We start from the raw sequence: 17645 nt of genomic DNA, 5'->3' as shown, positions 1-17645 counted from the left end.
CACACACACACACACACACACACACACACACACACACACACACACACACCAGTTCAAGGCAACCTTCCCTCTCCCCTAAAATTCTCAGGGTCTTTGTTTGTTTGTTTTTGTGTTTTGTTAGTTCCTGGAATCTACTGTCTTGCTTCTCCAGGGTTGGTTTTGGCAAAGGGAGCCATCAGCCTATGCTAGCTTACCATCTTAGTAGGAACCGAAGTCTATTAACTCACTCCTCCTGATTCACATATTCCCAAATTGGTAACTGCAGCAGAAAAATGCCTCTCTCCACATGTTTGCATGCCAGTCCCAGAAAAGGACTCTGGTTCTATTTGCGCCATCTGCCTCGTGGCGACCTACATGAGAGAGCTGTTACCTGGAGAAGGGAGAAGGAAGGAAAGATGATCTGAGCAGCCCAACATAATGACCACCACAATCCATTCCAGAATCGACACTGATGGTTCAGGCGACAACTTCTACCCACTCCCAGTAAACACCCTAATAGAGAGTGTACACCAACCACGTGCCTCTCGAACTCTCAGGCTTGGTTTGATGCTGAGTGCCCAGTATACAGCGTAACGCTCCCTCTGGCATCTGAAATAAATCAGCTTTAGACTTTTGTCTCATATTAGATGTTTGAGTGTTTCCCATCTCTCCTATGTTCCAGAGAGAGAGAGAGAGAATAAACTTTTGAAAAATGTTGAAATACTTCATACTCGGATATAACAGGAAGAGACCTGTTTGCACTTGGCACATTCTCCAAGGGACAGTAAAGTATATTTTGTAGAGAGCTCTAAAGCACCAAAAAAAAGTTATGCTTTATGAACATATCAGTCATTATTTCAACTTGGCATGATACTGGTGTGATTTATCCTGAAGGGGGAATGAGTTTGGCAGTTTTGCAGCAAGAATATTTTTGCTTTCTGCTGTGCTGTTTATGATAGAATATATTACTCCAACAGTGAACTATTTGCTAGCTATCTTTGTGTTCTGTGTAATAGGTAAATATAGTGATTACCCGAGGCTTCAATATAGGTGGAAGTAGACTTTCTTAATGGTCTGCTCACTCCTCTTTATAATGCTGAAACCCAAAGGGCAGCCCAGAAAATGTTTGCTCACAAAACACAAACAAAATAGCCATGTTTTCAAAGTGAGTAAATGAGGCATTAAAAACAGTGCTTGGGAGATCAGAGACCTTTAAAGTAGCAAAAATAATACCTTCCTGGTCTTAAATATATATTTAATATATGATGTATGATATATATGTATATATTAACATATAATCATTTTTATAGTGCATGAAAGGAAATTCTTAGTAGCACTATTGGGCTGTTGGTAAATGTTCAACTAGATAATACCCAATAAAGAGAACAGATTCTTTCATATCCAAACTACCTCACAGTTAGAGGAAATCCCTCTTGATCATTATCTAAAAGAAATATTTTACAAAGAAACCCTGCAAACTTTATACCATTGCAGCTATTTTTACATAACTTGGAAAAATATATGAATTGGAATATAGTATATAAGAAGTTAGTTTAACTGTGACTCAATAATGTTCCCAGGTCACCCACCTTTTTGACAATGGAGCCACTGTCTTCTTTGCTGTTTTCATGGCCGTCTGGGGTAAGTATTCTACATCCATATAACTTGAGTTCCCCTCCTATGCTTTGTGATACGTTCCTTTGGAAATCCGACTTTGGATTCGAAAGGAAGAAGCTTGAGTAAATTCAGTTGTCTGTTATGTTCTGTTAGATAAGTAATTCATTTGGTTTATTTAAAAAATAATATTGTAGAGGAGAGACACGTCTGATTTCTCTTAAACTTCTAATAATTTTATCAGTATTCCATTATGAGAGTAAAATTCACCTTCTGCTGGAGACGAAAATAAAGCTTATAGTACATCAAAAGGTCTGGTGAGACCTGAATACCCATCTCAGTATATATAGGACTTTATGTTATGAGTGGGATCTTTTCATCAGGCTAATGTCTGAGTACCCACCTCTGGATTTCTTCCAGCTCTGGTCAAAGTGACCCCCTATAATCAAGAGCTAAATATAAGGCTGAATTGAGTTCTATGTAAGTTCAAGCCAGCAGCCCCATAATAACAAGGTGTGATGGGATATTCACTGAAAGAATTACTTAAGGCAAAGAAGTTACTTAACCCACTTCTTTGTAAAATGGGTTTAATAGTATCTTCCTGGCCAAATAATTATAAAGCTTTAATTTAATAGTGTAGAAGAGAGTCTGGAGAAATTCACAGTGAACAGTGAATGGCAGTTACTTCGGAGAGGAGAATTCATAGATGAGTAAGTGAACAGTGACAAGAGGCAAACATTTTACACTACAGATTTTTAGTGTGATCTGAAATTTTTACAATGATTATGTATTTTTTTCTAGAACTTAAAATACCAAAGTCTGAATTTTGACATTACTCCACTACTTGAGAGTTAGGCTCATGTTGTTGTTCCTTTAGTCTGGGATGAATATCAGAATCTTCCCCATCTTTCAGGGCCCGGCTGAAATGTCATCTGCTCCAGTCAGAAGATGTCTTTCTTCTTTGAACTTTCATAGCATTTGGTTTATATCATTCTTTGGGCATTTATAATAACATGCGTATACAACTTATCTCCCCTAAGAGGTTTGTAGTCCTCAAGGACCATTATGGTCACTGGAGACCTTATATTTCTTTTAAAGACAGAGAGATTCATATTTGGTGGATGGATGGATGGATGGATGGATGGATGGATGGATGGATGGATAAATGGATGGATGGATGGGAAAAATAAAAGAGAGAAGGGAAAGAGAAAATTACAAAAAGAATTTCTTTATGAGACAACAAATAATTTTAAATGCTCTCTTTGACAAGTGAAAATATAAAATCTTGTTCTCTTGAGGAGGCTTGTTCTAGATATATTGTGTCTTCCCTACCTAGAGATCTTTAAAGGATAAGTGTCCTACCCATCACAGCTCTGTTGAAGGGACATAGTTTGAATTCTGTGACTATAGCCCCTTTCAGCCAGGGGGCATTTGACCCTAGATCAATCAAACCATAGGTAGGTGAGTGGCCTTGGAGGAGGCCTGAGGTTCTGCCCAAACAGGGACTTACAGGGCCATCCAGAGTCTTATTCTCAAGAATGCATATTAGAAAATGTGGATAGAGATAGTGAGTTAGCAGTAGGAACTGACACAGAAAGATGCAGAGAGGACAGGAGAGAGCGAGGGAGATGGGGATTGAGACTGAACATCAGGTAGAAGTAGGGACCATGAGGAATTATGAGAAGGCTGAAATTATGACACCTCAGAATATAGAAATAAGCAGGAACAAATAAGTAGTGGAAAAGACAGAAATGAGAGGGTGCAAAAGCCAACTGGTAGCCACCTGGGAGAAAATGCAAGACATTTCCCCCAAAGAGAAGCACAGAGAGTGGAGCCAAGACATGTCAATAGTAGGATATCAGCATGAAGACCCAGCAGGTCTCTGTGGCTGAGGTCTCGCAAGCTGCTGGCTTCCATACCCTGTCCCTGAATAGGCCGAGTCTGTAATTCCCATGAGATGCCTGCCTTCCTCAGTGGGCCTTGCAGAAAGCCCTCACTACTTGTGCCACTTTGAGTGCATCTCTGTCCCTTGCAAACAGAGAAAGTTAATCATTAACAGAGTTTTGCTTGCTGGATCGAGCTCTCAGATCAAGAATGTGTATTTGCTTTTTCTAGACCATACCAGTATCAGTAGCCGTGATCAGGAAGTATAAATAAGCCATCCAGTGCTTAAGCTTTGCCATGGTTACAAATGTGTTGATTTCTGGTTTAAGAACCAGTGATTCACAAACTTTTCCAAGCCATGGCATCCATAGAAAATGATACTATTTGCACAATAAATGGATGCATGTGGAGGAGCCCACTCTTGGCCTGGGATAATACCACCCTAGGTACCCTACCTCCAGCCACCCCACGAACTGACCTCTTGCAGACTTTAGTCCATTCCCGTCATACCCATTGGAAAGCTGTGCTTTGGGCTCCTAGTCGACTGTGAAATGAGTCAATGCTTCGTAAAGAGTTGTACTCTGGAAGAATTAATATACAACCTCTCTTACCTACTTCCTTAATTCAACCATTTTAGATATACTTTGACTGAAATCATGTGTTCTTCTCCCACACTTTTCCCTCTGAGACTATATATAGAAGTAAAGTTCTGGTGTAATGACATTTGTCTACCTCGGCAGAGGTTGTCATCTCCTCTACCCATCACTCAGTTCCACCATTACAAAAGGGATTGCATTCCTTCCTGGCAAGCTGGGCTGTCTCATTCGGGGCATAATAAATAGGTTTTATTTTATCCCTGACAACCTCAACTGATTGATGGGTGGTGGCTGCCTGGAGGGTGGAGTTGAGAAGATTCCAAGGTTGCAGGTAGGTGGATTGGAGATTTGGCATTCCTTGTAACTCAGAGGGTACTCAGTAAGAACCTGATAGATGTTTTGTAATAACCTTTGGGCACAAGGGAACATTTTAGGCTCACCCCGGGCAACGCAAGCCCAGAATAATTCATCCTCTGAATGGCTTTGTTTTAGTTGACAACTTATTGCTTAAATCTTATATTGTTCCCAGAAAAAGAGTGAGAAAAAGAATGATTTACCCCAGGTGTTTCTTTGCAGCTAGGGCTATGCCTTTTTGCAGACACCTGGAATGGCCAGTTATAATAATAGCATACACTAATTGAGGGCTTACTATGTGCTGGGCACTGTCCTAAGTATTGTACAGTGTCTTCTCAGTACATCACTATCGCAACCTTTGAAGAAGGTACTAGTACTGTTATTATCCTCATGTGATAGATGAGGAAATTGAGGCAGTAGCTAGAAAGTGGCAAAGTTAAGAGTTAAACTGGCAAGTCTTAGCTCCTACACTCTACTCCTAGGATCAGATACTGTTTGTAACCCTGTTTGCTTCTGCTTCAGAGATCTGAACTTGAAGATGAAGGACTGTTACGCTCGTCCTGAGCCCCATTTATAAGCTTTGTGATGGTGCTGTTCTTTTCTATAAAAGTGTGCCAGTTCTAATGGAGCCCAGTTTAATGGTCTCAGGATCATCCTTTATGATTGACAAGTTACAACATTTAAGAAAACAAACCTTATTTTTGAGCAATTGCTAGATGTGGAGATGTTGATAACAGATGAAAGTGGTGTACAAGACCTCAGAAGGGACGAGTTGATGTTTGTTGTGCTGCCTTTTGATTTGTGTGTTTACCAGGAAAACAATAAGTCTCCACTTGGAGCCCATCTGTAGCAGCGGGGTAGGGCCTTCGTGTGGGATTAGATATCTTGACAGAACTCCACTACCTTTGTTCATGTCCACACACCTGTGATGGCTGGGCCTCTTGGGGACTGTCAGGGCACGTAGTGAGCCTAGCGCTCTGGGGTTGAACCACAGTGTGGCTTTTTCCTCAATGCTCATTTTTGTTCAGAAGGATACAAGGGACAAAACAATTATGGCTTAAATTAGCTTCTCTTCCTAGAGAAAAAAAAAGAGTCATTAGAGAGCCATGTTGATGGAGCCTTGTCAGCAAACAGATTATGTCCCACTGGTCTTCATTTCTGTTTTTTTTCTCCTTCCTCTGTTTTTTTCTTTTCTTTCCACTTTCAGTGTTGCCCAAAATTATCCCCAGTAAACAAACAAGTCAAGGTTCTCAGAGCTCTCTGATCAAAATAACACCATTGTGATTTTAATGCAAATTCAAAGTTTCTCTGTATGATCTTGTCAGTAATCTATTAATTATGTCTCATTTTTTGAAAATACATTTTATTATAATTGGCCTTTTATTTCTGGTTATTTACACTATCTTTTGTAATATATGTTCCACAAAAATGGTGATTGTATATTCAAAAAAAGAAAAGGTATACATTTACTAAATGCCTACTAAGTGTGTAGGTGCAGTCACTCATGACACCACATCAATTTCTCATAACCCACCAGGAAGAAATTACTGTCCCCCTCTCATAGATGAGTATATGGAGGCTCAGAGAGGTTATGGAACTTGCCTAAGATTACCCAGCAGCAGGTAAATGGTGGAGCTGGATTTTAAACCAGACCTGGTCTGCCTAACCCCAGAGTCATTCTAGAGTGTGTCCAGCATGTCATGCACCTCCTAGAGGATACACTGACTAAGATTTCATTACTCAGCAGACAGTGCGTTCTTACTGTCACATGGCACTGAGCACACAAAAATGAGTAAGATTGGATCTCAAAAATCTCAGAGTACATTAAGGTAGAGTTGGGAATTGTGATACAAGGTGTTACGTCCAGTGTACAATGGGGCGAGTGTCCATGTGCCAACTTCCTGAGGCAAAAAGGAAAAGCAGAAAAGGTTTCGGCCAAGGTGAGACCAAGGTGAGACAAGTCTTAAATTTGCCAGGCAGAGGAGTGGGGTTGGGGAAGGTGTGGGTGACATTCCGAGCTGAGAATAATGTGGGTAAAACTCTGAAAAAGAAGGGTGTTCAGTGTGATCAGCACATAGAGTGTGTATAAGTTTCCTACGAGGGCTGTAACAAAAACACCACAAACCGGGTGTCTTGAAACAGCAGACATTTGTTCTTTCACAGTTCTGGAGGCTAGGAGTCCAAAATCAAGGTGTTGACAAGGTTGGTTCCTTCGGAGGGCTCTGAGAGGAATCTCTTCCAGGCCTCTCTCCTAATTTCTTGTGACAGCCAGTGATCTTAGCATTCCTCGGCTTGTAGATCACTTTCATCTCTGCCTCCATCTTCATCTACATTCTCCGTGTGTGCCTATCTTCACGTGGCTGTCGCTTAACTAATCAGACTGGATTAAGGGCCCACTCTACTCCAGTATGAACTCATTTTAACTAGTTAATCTGCAATTACCCTATTTCCAGATAGGGTCACTTTCTGAGGTTGTAGCTTAGGACATCAGCATATCTTTTAGGAAGTAGGGGACACAATTCAACCCATAAGAGTGAATAGTGAGGGCTGAGATCTGCTTATCATAGGACATTTGTGCCACAACAGTGAACCATGGCTTCAACCTGTAGGCAACAGAAAGCCAACTGAAGTTATAAGCTGGGGAGGGACATCATCGGTTGTATTTGGGAAGTAACTGGCAACAGTGTGGGCAGGGGTAAAAGCAGTGACCAATACATAGCAGGTAGCCACTTGGAAGGCTGTTCTCGTATTTAGTGAAAATATTACGCAGAATTGGGCTTCAGAAAAGATGTAAATTACATGAATAAAAACTTTGTACTTAAATATGTTTTGCTTGATTTGGTATTGGTGGTTTTCTCTGGGTGATAATATTATAAGAAGTTTTTGTCAGCTTTATTTAGGTGTAATTTACACGCAATAAAATCCAACAATTTTAAGTGCCCAGTTTGACAAGTCAGATGTATATAGTCATGTATATCATAATGATGATCTAGATCTAGAACATTTTTATCCTCTAGAAAGTTTCCTCATGCCTTTGCAGTCAATCCTTTGGCAACTTCTAACCTGCTTTTTATCACTACAGTTTCACCTTTTCTAGAATCTCATACAAACAGAAGCAGCATTTTGCATCTGGCTTCTTTCACTCAGACTAATGTTATTGAGATTCATTTATGTTGTTACATATGTCAGTATTCTGGGTTTTTTTAGGACACAATAGTATTCATTGCCTGGATACACCAACATTTGTTTACCCATTTACTAATCAATGAACATTTAGATCCAGCTTTTAGCTATTATAAATAAACTCAAAAATTATTGGATATTACAAATCTTTGCATATTTGCATAAAAACCTTTGTATCTACTTTTTGTAAGGAAATAACTAGGAGTAGCAATGCTGGACCACAGAATAAGTGGATGTCTAACTGTATAAGAAGTTGTTTTCCAAAGTGACTTGCCATTTTGCATTCCCCACAGCATTACATAAGAGTACCAGGCGTTCTACATCCTCACAGACACTTGGAATTATCCATCTTTATCGTGTCAGTCATTGTAGTTGGTGTATAGTGTTATCTCTTCGTGGTGTCAATTTGCATTTCCCTAATGACTAGTAATGCTGAACATATTACATATTTTCATGAACTTATTTGCAATCTGCACATCTTTAGTGAAGTACTTGTTCACATCATTTGCCCTTTTGTGATTGGGTTGTTTGTCTTATTTTTAAGTTAAAAGGATTCTTTATATATATTGGATAGAAATCCTTTATCATACACATCTTTGCAAATATTTTTTTCCAGTATGAGGCTGGCATTTTTTATTTTCTTAGTGGTGTCTTTTGAAAATCAACAGTTTTTACTTTTTATGTATTACAGTTAAGATTTGTTTTCTTTTTTTTTCTGTCTGTGTTTTTTGTGTTTTATTTGAGAAATCTTTGCCAACCTCAAGGTCCCTAAGATTTCCTTCTTTGTTTTCCTCTAGAAAGCTTAGTTTTAGCTCAGATATTTAGATTTGTGAGTTATTTCAAGTTGATTTTTGTATGTGGTGTAAGGTAAAAGTCAGATCCATTTCTTGGCATATATGGATATCGAGTTGTTCCAGTAATACAACTTAGGAAAGATTATCCGTTTCCTCCTTGAATTTTCTTGGCATTTTTTGGCTAAAATCAATTAACCATATATGTATGGGTCTATATCTGGAATTTTGTTCTGTTTGATCCATATGTGTATTTTTATGGCAATAAAACTCTGTCTTGATAGCATAATAGTGAACCTTGAAATCTTATTATTTTTAAATCACTTTGGCTATTTTATGTCCTTTGTATTTCCATGTAAATTTTAGAATCAACTTGTCATTTTCTACCCAAAAAATCCTGATATTTTAATTGTGATTAAGTTGAATCAATAAATCAATTTGGGAACATTGAAAACTTAGTATCAAATATTTCTATACCTGACTGTCATTTATCTTTTTATTTATTTAAGTGTTCTATTAATTTCTCTAAGAATGTTATATCATTTTCAATGTACAAGTGTTGCATATTTTTAGAAATTTTTCCAGAATCATATTATCTAGTCCTCCAATTACATGTGTTAGACCTCTCAATATTGTCCTACAGGTTACTTATGCTTTGTTCACATTTTTTAGTTTTTTTAGTCTTTGTTTTCTCCATGCTTCTTTTGTATTATTTCTATTGATTTGTCTTCAGGTTCAGTGATCTTTTCTTCTGAAAAATCTAATCTGTTAATCCTATACGGTAGATTTTTCTCTTCATATCTTGCAGTTTTCATCTCAGATCTCAGTCAATTGGGTCTTTTATATCTTTATTACTCTCCCCATTGTGCTCACATTTTTTCATCTACCTTCTTGACCTATGAAGTATATTTATAGTGGTTTTATCGTTCTTGCTCTAGTATTTCTGTCAGTTCTGGACTGTTAGTCTGAGATCGATTGAATTTTCTGCTGGTTATGGAGAAAATCTTTTTATTTTCCTGCCTCATAATTTTTTATTAAATGCTGGAAAATATCGAGTATGGGTTTTTCTTGTGTTTCCTCAGTGTTAACGTTGTGCAGGCATGCGGTTCACATACTTGGAGCCCAGTTTGATCATTTTGAGAGTTATTTTTAACTTGTTAGAGTAGGTCCAGAGACCCACTACTAATTTATGACTGTTAAGAGGCCTCCTACAATACCCTATGTGTTACAATATCTCTCCACTTTGATTGGTCCAATTGTGAACTCCTTCCAGCCCTCTGTGAGCTCTGGGGATTGTTTGCTACCAACAAGCAGCCTATGTAGTTTCACCCCATACATGTCAAGAGTACAGGGTAACTCATTGTTTATCTAGAGCTTTCTTTCAGTATAGCTCCCTCTTTTCTGGTATTCTGCCCACAAATTCTTACCAAGTGACCCTTCCTACTCCGGTCTCGGTCTCCTCAGCTCAGCAAGACCACAAGACTCTGTTTTGATTCCTTTTGCTTGAACTGTAACCTGGAAATTGCCTCTAAATCATGAGTTGGTACAATCCTAGGACTCACCTCATTTATTTCTTTTCTCTCAGGGATCGCAGTCCTCCACTGTCTCTTGTCCAGCATTGATACCCATTGTTTTCTTATATTGTAACAGTGAATCCTCATGAGTGGAAGTGAAAGTCCTCAGGCTGTTACAGTTGGATGGGTTTTTATAGAAGGGAAGCACACCCTCAGATAGGGCCTCAGACAATTATGGTTCCTTGGGGGAACAGGCGTGATCCATGATGTCTCTTCAGCTTCACCAGTTCAGAAACACTGTTGGAATACCCAAAGCTAAACTGACTTGAGGATATGTCTTCTAAACTTTGCAAATACCAGTGCATAACCCAGACTGTGAAAATACAGGTATATGATAGTGAATACTTTGTACTGGCCATCTAGCGCACCTTCTTCCTGTGTCAGGGTGTTTGGGGAACCAAATTAATCATCAGTGTTGTTTGAGCATGGAAATTAGTACAACTAGAAAAATCCCTAGCACATCAAAAGAATGCAGTTAATAATTGTTGAGTGAATGGAAGAGGGGAGTGAGAACTATTTTTTTCTGTTTGGTAAGTCATCCTTACCCCATTACATAGAACACCCTTGGAGACTGGTTCATGTCAGGAGACCCTTCTAAAATCCTACCTCATATCAAACTCTGCCAAATTTGTATTCTTAGCGCCTTGTTTTTCCTAAGTTACAGACTGGCTATCCCCTATCTGAACACACTGACTGTCTCCAGAAGATATTCAATGTCAATAATTAAGTTCCAGCTTCTTAAAATGTGGTCAATCACATTCCTGTGCTTCCGCGATCTTGAGATTACCCTCATGTTGGCATTTTACCCTCATGTTTCATAAACTTTCTAGCCACTCACTTACATTCGCTTACATTATTTCTGCCAATGGCCTACCTCAAATGTTTTAAATTAGGAAACCTGTCAAAATATTCCGTTTGGTCCTCACCAATTTTAGAATCATACAAATAAACTATCATCATTTTGAAAATGAGGTAGTTCACATGAAGATACATTTTGATACTTTCTCTTGAAAAATATATAGATCTGGCCACAGTACAGTCAGTGGGAACTGAGGAACACCTGCCAGTTCGTGTGGTCCACATACTCACCAATTTGTCCTGATCCCTGCCATTCCCTATTGTGTGGCTCCCTCTTCTAGGTTTTGTACTGATCTGGCCCCTTGCCATTTGAGTTTGTGACTCCTAGCTAAGCTGATTCATTTTGTGAAGATTTTATAAGTAAAGCTCTCAAGAGGGGACCTCTTTCCTAAATTTCTAAGTTCTTGGAAGGTACATGATTGTAATTCTTCTGTTCCTCCTCCAAATGAACATTCTCAGAAAGTTATGAAGGCCTGACAAAATGAAACCTATTAGTATTATTAATTTCACTTCATGTAAAAGTAAATTAGTATTGGGAGGAAAATGGTTGAATGTGTGTATGAAGTAAATCATTCTGCTTTCCTAGGAAGTCAGAGAACCATCTTGACCAGGTTTCTGAAAATGCCTTGAGTCATCACACAGCGGATCACCATTCCAAAATAAAAACCATCCTTCTGCCTTTATATATGCCCCTTCTATTGCTGGCCACAGCTCCATTCTTGTTTTATACATACAAATGGAGCATAATCTTTTGACAAGGAAAAAAATTAGACTATAGGATCTTGAAGCTCCTTGTTTTTTCAGAAATGCTGGGAAAATACCTTTAAAATTATTTTCTGGCATTAGACATAATTCCTCTCTGGACTAGCAGTGTAGACATTTTCAAAATGAAGAATCAAATCAGGCCTTTCCGTACCAACTGTGTTATCTGAGGGCAAAAATGAACAACACGGTATCCCTAGTAGCTTTGGGAATAAGTGTGGGCTTTTCTAGGCCTCCCAGGAAAAGAGGATAGTTCCGAGGAGAGAGAGAGTAAATGCCAGGCTCTTACCAGGATCCCATATCCCCGGGTCACAGTACTTTTGTATCTATAACTAGCTTTAGAGACATGCTACTGTGGTTGGAGGAGTGGGATTTCTTTGTCTTTATTTTTGTCTCTTCTCATTTCCTTAGAAATTAAAGCTCCCAGATTAAACAGTGGCCTAGGAGCTAAGATTCAGGCAGATAGCACCCCTGGCTTCTACCCTAAATTCTAGCATGCCCTTAGTCATCGTGACAAAATGACCTTGTTGAATTGTATCCCCACAAATATATATGTCGAAGTTCTAACCCCCCCATACCTCTTAATGTGACCTTATTTGGAAATAGGGTCTTTGAAGGTGTAATCAAGTTAAGGTGAGGCCATACTAGATGACCAGTTATCGGAAGGGAAACCAGAGACACAGACTCAGAGAAAGAGGCACCGTGAAGACAGCAGAGATTGGAGCAGCACCCCACAAGCTGAGGGATGCCAAGGTTTGCCAGCAGCCACCAGGGCAAGGAGAGATGCATGTAACGGACTCTACCTCAGGGCCTCCTGTAGGAACCAACCCCAGCAGCACCTTGATTTCAGACGTTCAACCCTCAGAACATGTGTCACATTTTGTCACTGGGGGAATTAAGCGTATCCTCTGTGGCCCCACTGGGAGAGAATTCCTGGAAGCTTGTACCTGGTTTCCACCAGACGTTGCCCCTTGTGCCCTTTTTCTCTGCTGATTTTGCTTTATATCCTTTCACTGTAATAAATCTCAGCCATGAGTACCTCTACATGCTGAGTCCTGTGAGTCTTCCTAGGGACTCATCAAGCCTGGAGGTGGTCTTGCGGGGGACCCCGGACACAACACGACTCACAGGAAGGGCTCCAGTGGACAAGGGCTGCTCAGTGTTGGCCCTTTTATTAACCTTCAAAAACATCTCATCTATTTATTTTAATTTCCCTCTTCTAGAATTAGGCATCTGATTAATTTAGGTGCTAATATATAACAACTGTAAATACCCTGAATGTTTCAGATTTTAGGAAGGCACTCTGGTGTATACACCATTTATTATGTGATGCCCCAGGAGGTCTGGGAAGGAAAGAAAGTGGAGGCCTGGGTTGACGGACAAGGGAGATCGGGTCCCTACTTGGTGACCAAGCTCAGCATGGGTACTTGAGAGACTTCTGACAGGAACGAGGCAAGAAGGTGATATCAAGACCAGACACAGGTTAGAAGAGAACACGGTGTGTTGGCCTAGAAGAGGTAAATGGAGAGCGATGGGCCTGGGAGACGTTCATTGACATGGCTGCTTTCAATGTATGGACATTCTCAATTAGAAGGATATATGGAGATTCTAAATAGCTCATGTCAGCACAGGTCAGAGCTTGTATAAGATGAGTTTGTGGCAAACTTAAGGTGAAAAACCTTAGAATTTTTAGAGCCTTTTGAATCTCTTTTGCTTAGAAGGAAGTAGAGAATTAGAAAAGTTAATCGATTTGCCAAACGGTAGCACAGCTTGTATCTGACTGAGCTGGATTTCAAACCTGGGAATGAATGCCTGGGTCACATGACAGAGCGCTCTCAACTATTACCCTATACTGTTTTTCTTTCCACTTACTTATTTTAAAAAATATGTGTTCTATGTCTGAATACCCCTAATAAGGAAATACTATCAGAGCGAGGCAGAATAGGAAAGAAGAAAGTAATTATCTCTCTTTGGAATGGTCATTTGCATATTTACCTTTCCTCATGAAACTGATTCCCAATAGATGACATATGTTTGCCTCCGTAAGTCTAAGTACACAGCAAGGCCCACCAGAGATGGAGCCACCAGTTGCATCTCCTAGTGTGTCCCTGTGGTATCTATAGTTACGGTTCTCCTCAAAGTTTGAGTGTGTGTATATGTGCATCCCCTCGTTTGGCTTGTGACTTCCAAGGCAGCAATAGTATATTTGATTCTTTTTTTTCATTTCTCTCTGTCATTGTATAGTGCTCAGTAATTCATTTGAATGGGTTTTTTTTTAGTAGAATTGAGTAGAAAGTTACTTTGGCTAGATGAAGGTAACCCCCAGGTTTCCCTGGGAGGGGAGGCCAGCGCTTGTTGGAAAAGATTCTTAACAGAAATTGCACACATTTACCTTCAATGTGACAATAAAGAGATGGCTTGGAGAAAAAGAGAAGCAATAAGATGCCTTTTTCCAATAAAATAGCTTCCTTCAATGAAATACTAAAATACATTTTATACAGATATTTGCTGTGAGGAAGATTTGGGGGACAAGTAATTAGTGCCAATCAAATACATGTGAACTGCTAAATATTTTTGCCTTTTTGCTCCAACCTGCCCCTCACTTTTAAAAATAAATACTCTATCAATTAGAAAGGTGTTAGTAACGTAGTTTTCTGTATTCTAACATCTCAGGAGCTTTGTCTTTCTAATAATTTGGTTCTGCCTCAACTTGTAAATCAGCTTAATTCTAAATGAAAACTTGACTTTTTCATTATGCTTGGTACAAGCTTAGTAATTCAGAGAAAACAGTCCTAGTTACACTAAGTTTAGCTAGAAATTCTGATATTCAAGGATGCTTACACAAACAACTGTCATTCTTTACAGTGGCTTCATTATTTAGTGACATGGTTATAACAACATTGTTTTATTTGAAAATATCTTTGTCTTCCTCTGCTTGTTCCAGCGACAGTTTTCCTGGAGTTTTGGAAAAGACGGCGAGCAGTGATTGCTTATGACTGGGATTTGATAGACTGGGAAGAAGAGGAGGTTTGTATCATTTACCTCAGAATTTTTAAAAAAGCAAATCACCAAAAAATACCCAATCCCCTTGAGTTATCATTCTCTGCTCTGTGACAGAAGTCAGATTTACTCATAAAGCGTTTTCAATACCTGTCTTTGCAGAAGACTAAGCAGTATAAAAACTACTAGCAGAATTAAAAAACACACACACAAAAAAACATTTTGATTGCTTAGTGGTATAAAAGTCCATGGCTAAGTAAAGCATTTCACTTTAAATAGAGGCTTCCAAAGAGTTGGTAACAAGACTTGTTCAGTTTTCGTAAATATCATCCATTTCTTTACTTAAGCAGAGGGAGGGTAATAGTTTTACAACCCTAGGCACATGGGAGCAAACCCCCTAAGAGAACTACTCCAAGTGTTCCTGTGAGCACCAGGACCTTGGACAGTGCCCAGATGTGCCCATGCTCAGAGTGGAAAATGCTGAGAAAAAGCCACTCAACCAGCCTCCTTGGTGGATGTTTGTTAAGTGCAGGGCCAGCTCTAGATACAACTGTGAAGGAGAGGTATACTCAGCCCCTCAGACTTCACTTTCTCAGCACATCTCCCAGGCCCATTGCTCTCCCTTTACCTCTTCTAGGTCCACACACCGTCCCTTCTAACCCGTGTCTGGTCTTGATAGTCTCTTCTTGCCTCGTTCCTGTCAGAAGTCTCTCAAGTACCCTTGCTGAGCTTGGTCACCTAGCTCCCTTGTCAGTCGATCCAGGCCTGTCCTTCTCCTTCCTTCCTCTCATCCATTATCTCTGAACCTCTCCTGAGCCCCATTTCCTCAGAGCTCTGATGTGCCAATAAATCAGATAAACTAGTCATATGTGATGTAGTAATGGGTGTTAATGGGTATGTTCCTTCCAAGAGACATGCATATATATTTTTATATATTGAAAGAAATCTTGTAGAAACATAAATGAGAATTTTAACCCTGTGATAGGTATGGCAGGGGAGATAATTTTGAGAGGTATTTTTGTCGGTTTTTCTTCCAATCACGCCTTGTGAACTCTGCCTTTTCTCCTCATGCCCGTGAACACATTTGGGCAGCTTTAGATCTAGAAGTGATGCTGGGATGTTCAACAATCCTTTTTCTTTTGGTAAGGCCTCTCGTGCTTTTGTAAGCATTCTCCAGAAAGCGATTTCTGGATTTGAAGAAACTGCCCAGTTGACTCTGGAGTTTCTCTGCAGCAGCCAGGCTGCATTGGGGACTTTCTCCTGGGTAAAGCTCTTCTCCTGTTTCTTACTACACATGTTCATGGGAGCAACTTTCAAATGGGATGGAAAATGTTCCTTCCTGGGAATTTGAGTCACCACTAAGCAACTATGTCATCTTAGACAAATTACTTCACTTTTGTACTTTTTGCATTTCTAAAGAAAACAGCTATTTCTAAATTGTCCTCTTTTGGCACTTGTGGTGGGCCCAAGACATGGGTACCCTTAGGATAAATATCTCTGGTAAGTCTTGAGCCTGCTCTCCTCCCAGCCCTGTTAAAAAGCTTGCAGCACTGAACGATTCTTTCACTCAGCATACGTTTGGATAGGAACCTGCCTCAGTAGCCATGTGCTGGTCCAGTTCTCAGTTTGGGATTCGTTGTAGAAATGCCTCATGCTTCTAACCTGTGTCTCTCGGCTTGCTGTGCAGAAAAGTCCAGACTTGCTGCATGCCTCCTTCAGGGAGAAATAACCCAGGGTGTTAGTTTGCTAGGGCTGCCCATAACAAAGTTCCACAGACTGGGTGGCTCAAACAACGGAAATTTATTGTCTCACAGTTCGGGAGACTGGAAGTCTGAGATCAAGGTGTTAGCAGGGTTGGTTTCTTCTGATGATTTTGCGGCAAGGATCTGTTGTTCCAGGCCTTTCTCCTGGGTTTATAGATGGCCATCTACTCCCTGAGCCTTTTCATTGTCTCTCTGTGAGTGTCTTTGTCTACATTTCTTCTTCTTATAAGGACACTAGTCATATAGGATTAGGACCCACCTTAATGACCTCATTTTAGTTTATTACCTCTGCAAAGACCCCGTCTCCAAATACAATCACATTCTGAGGTACTGGAGGTTAGGAATTCAATATATGAGTTTGGGGGACACAATTCAGCCCATATCACCCAAGAAGACAGGCCTGACTCCGTGATTGGCCTCAGTTCCTGGAAGGTTAACTCAATGACTCTTGAGGATACTTACAGCCTGATAAATTCTTAGTTTCCCAAAGAAGCAGAAGAGTCTAGGTCTGCTCTCTTTACATCTTTAAGTGTAACTGCCTAAAATAAATGAAGGGAGACAGAAGCTGTTTATAACTTGTCATCTCCCCCTGACCTTCCCTGTTACCTGCCACTGAGTGAGGTTCAGCATTGGGCTTATCCTAAGGCAGGAGCCAGGCTGCCCTTCCTCCGACACAGGCCATGCCCATTTTTCCAAAGGGTGCCCATTCTTCATAACCTCTCCTCTCTCAGCTTCCTCTTTGCTTTCTGTTGGTGCCTCCATCCGAGTCTTGAGTGTTTCTGCCTGAATTAACTCTATTTCCTTTTGCCAAAGTTTCCACTCATTTTCTCTCCTTTTCTAAGACACTCAAATAGAACATGTACTTAATTAACTGGCACTACTTCAGCACACCCTCTTGCTGATTACCTTTTCCTAATCCCATAATTGCTCTTTTAGTCAGAAGCTTTTCACATTGGATGGGGTTTAACTAATTGAAATAAAATCTCAGTTTGATTTAGAATTACAGGAGTTTTGCTTTTAGCTCTATTTGCAAGGTATTTACTTTGTTTTCAATACCAATTAAGAATATATTTAAAATCTATGGGTAAGGGTGAATGACTCCTCTAGGGACTTATTAAAAAATAGATCCACCATGTTTTTATCTGCCTAAATTGAAAAATACAATAAAATTTGTAGGACTAAGAATTATGTTGGGCTGTCCAAGTGGCGCGTTGGTTAAGAGCTGGCTTGGGACGCCAGAGGACCCCGGTCTGGATCCCACATATGAGGGCCAGTGACACTGCCCTC

The 17645-nt window shown here is 39.9% G+C and overlaps 1 protein-coding gene across 1 annotated transcript in view; it reads left to right on the top strand.

Annotated features, from left to right (window-relative positions):
• The window catches only part of LOC109377598 (anoctamin-4-like), a 91539-nt gene that overhangs the window by 19431 nt on the left and 54463 nt on the right, over positions 1–17645 (top strand). The window contains exons 3-4 of the mRNA XM_019633999.1: positions 1560–1620; positions 14540–14622. Coding sequence (XP_019489544.1) covers positions 1560–1620; positions 14540–14622 — 144 coding nt within the window. The remainder of the gene's footprint in view (positions 1–1559; positions 1621–14539; positions 14623–17645) is intronic.

The sequence above is a fragment of the Hipposideros armiger genome, unplaced genomic scaffold (genome assembly GCF_001890085.2).
Source record: "Hipposideros armiger isolate ML-2016 unplaced genomic scaffold, ASM189008v1 scaffold_1472, whole genome shotgun sequence".
In the NCBI taxonomy this organism is placed as follows: domain Eukaryota; kingdom Metazoa; phylum Chordata; class Mammalia; order Chiroptera; family Hipposideridae; genus Hipposideros; species Hipposideros armiger.
Note: the sequence above shows the minus strand (reverse complement) of the source record. Positions and strands in the feature narration are given on the sequence as shown.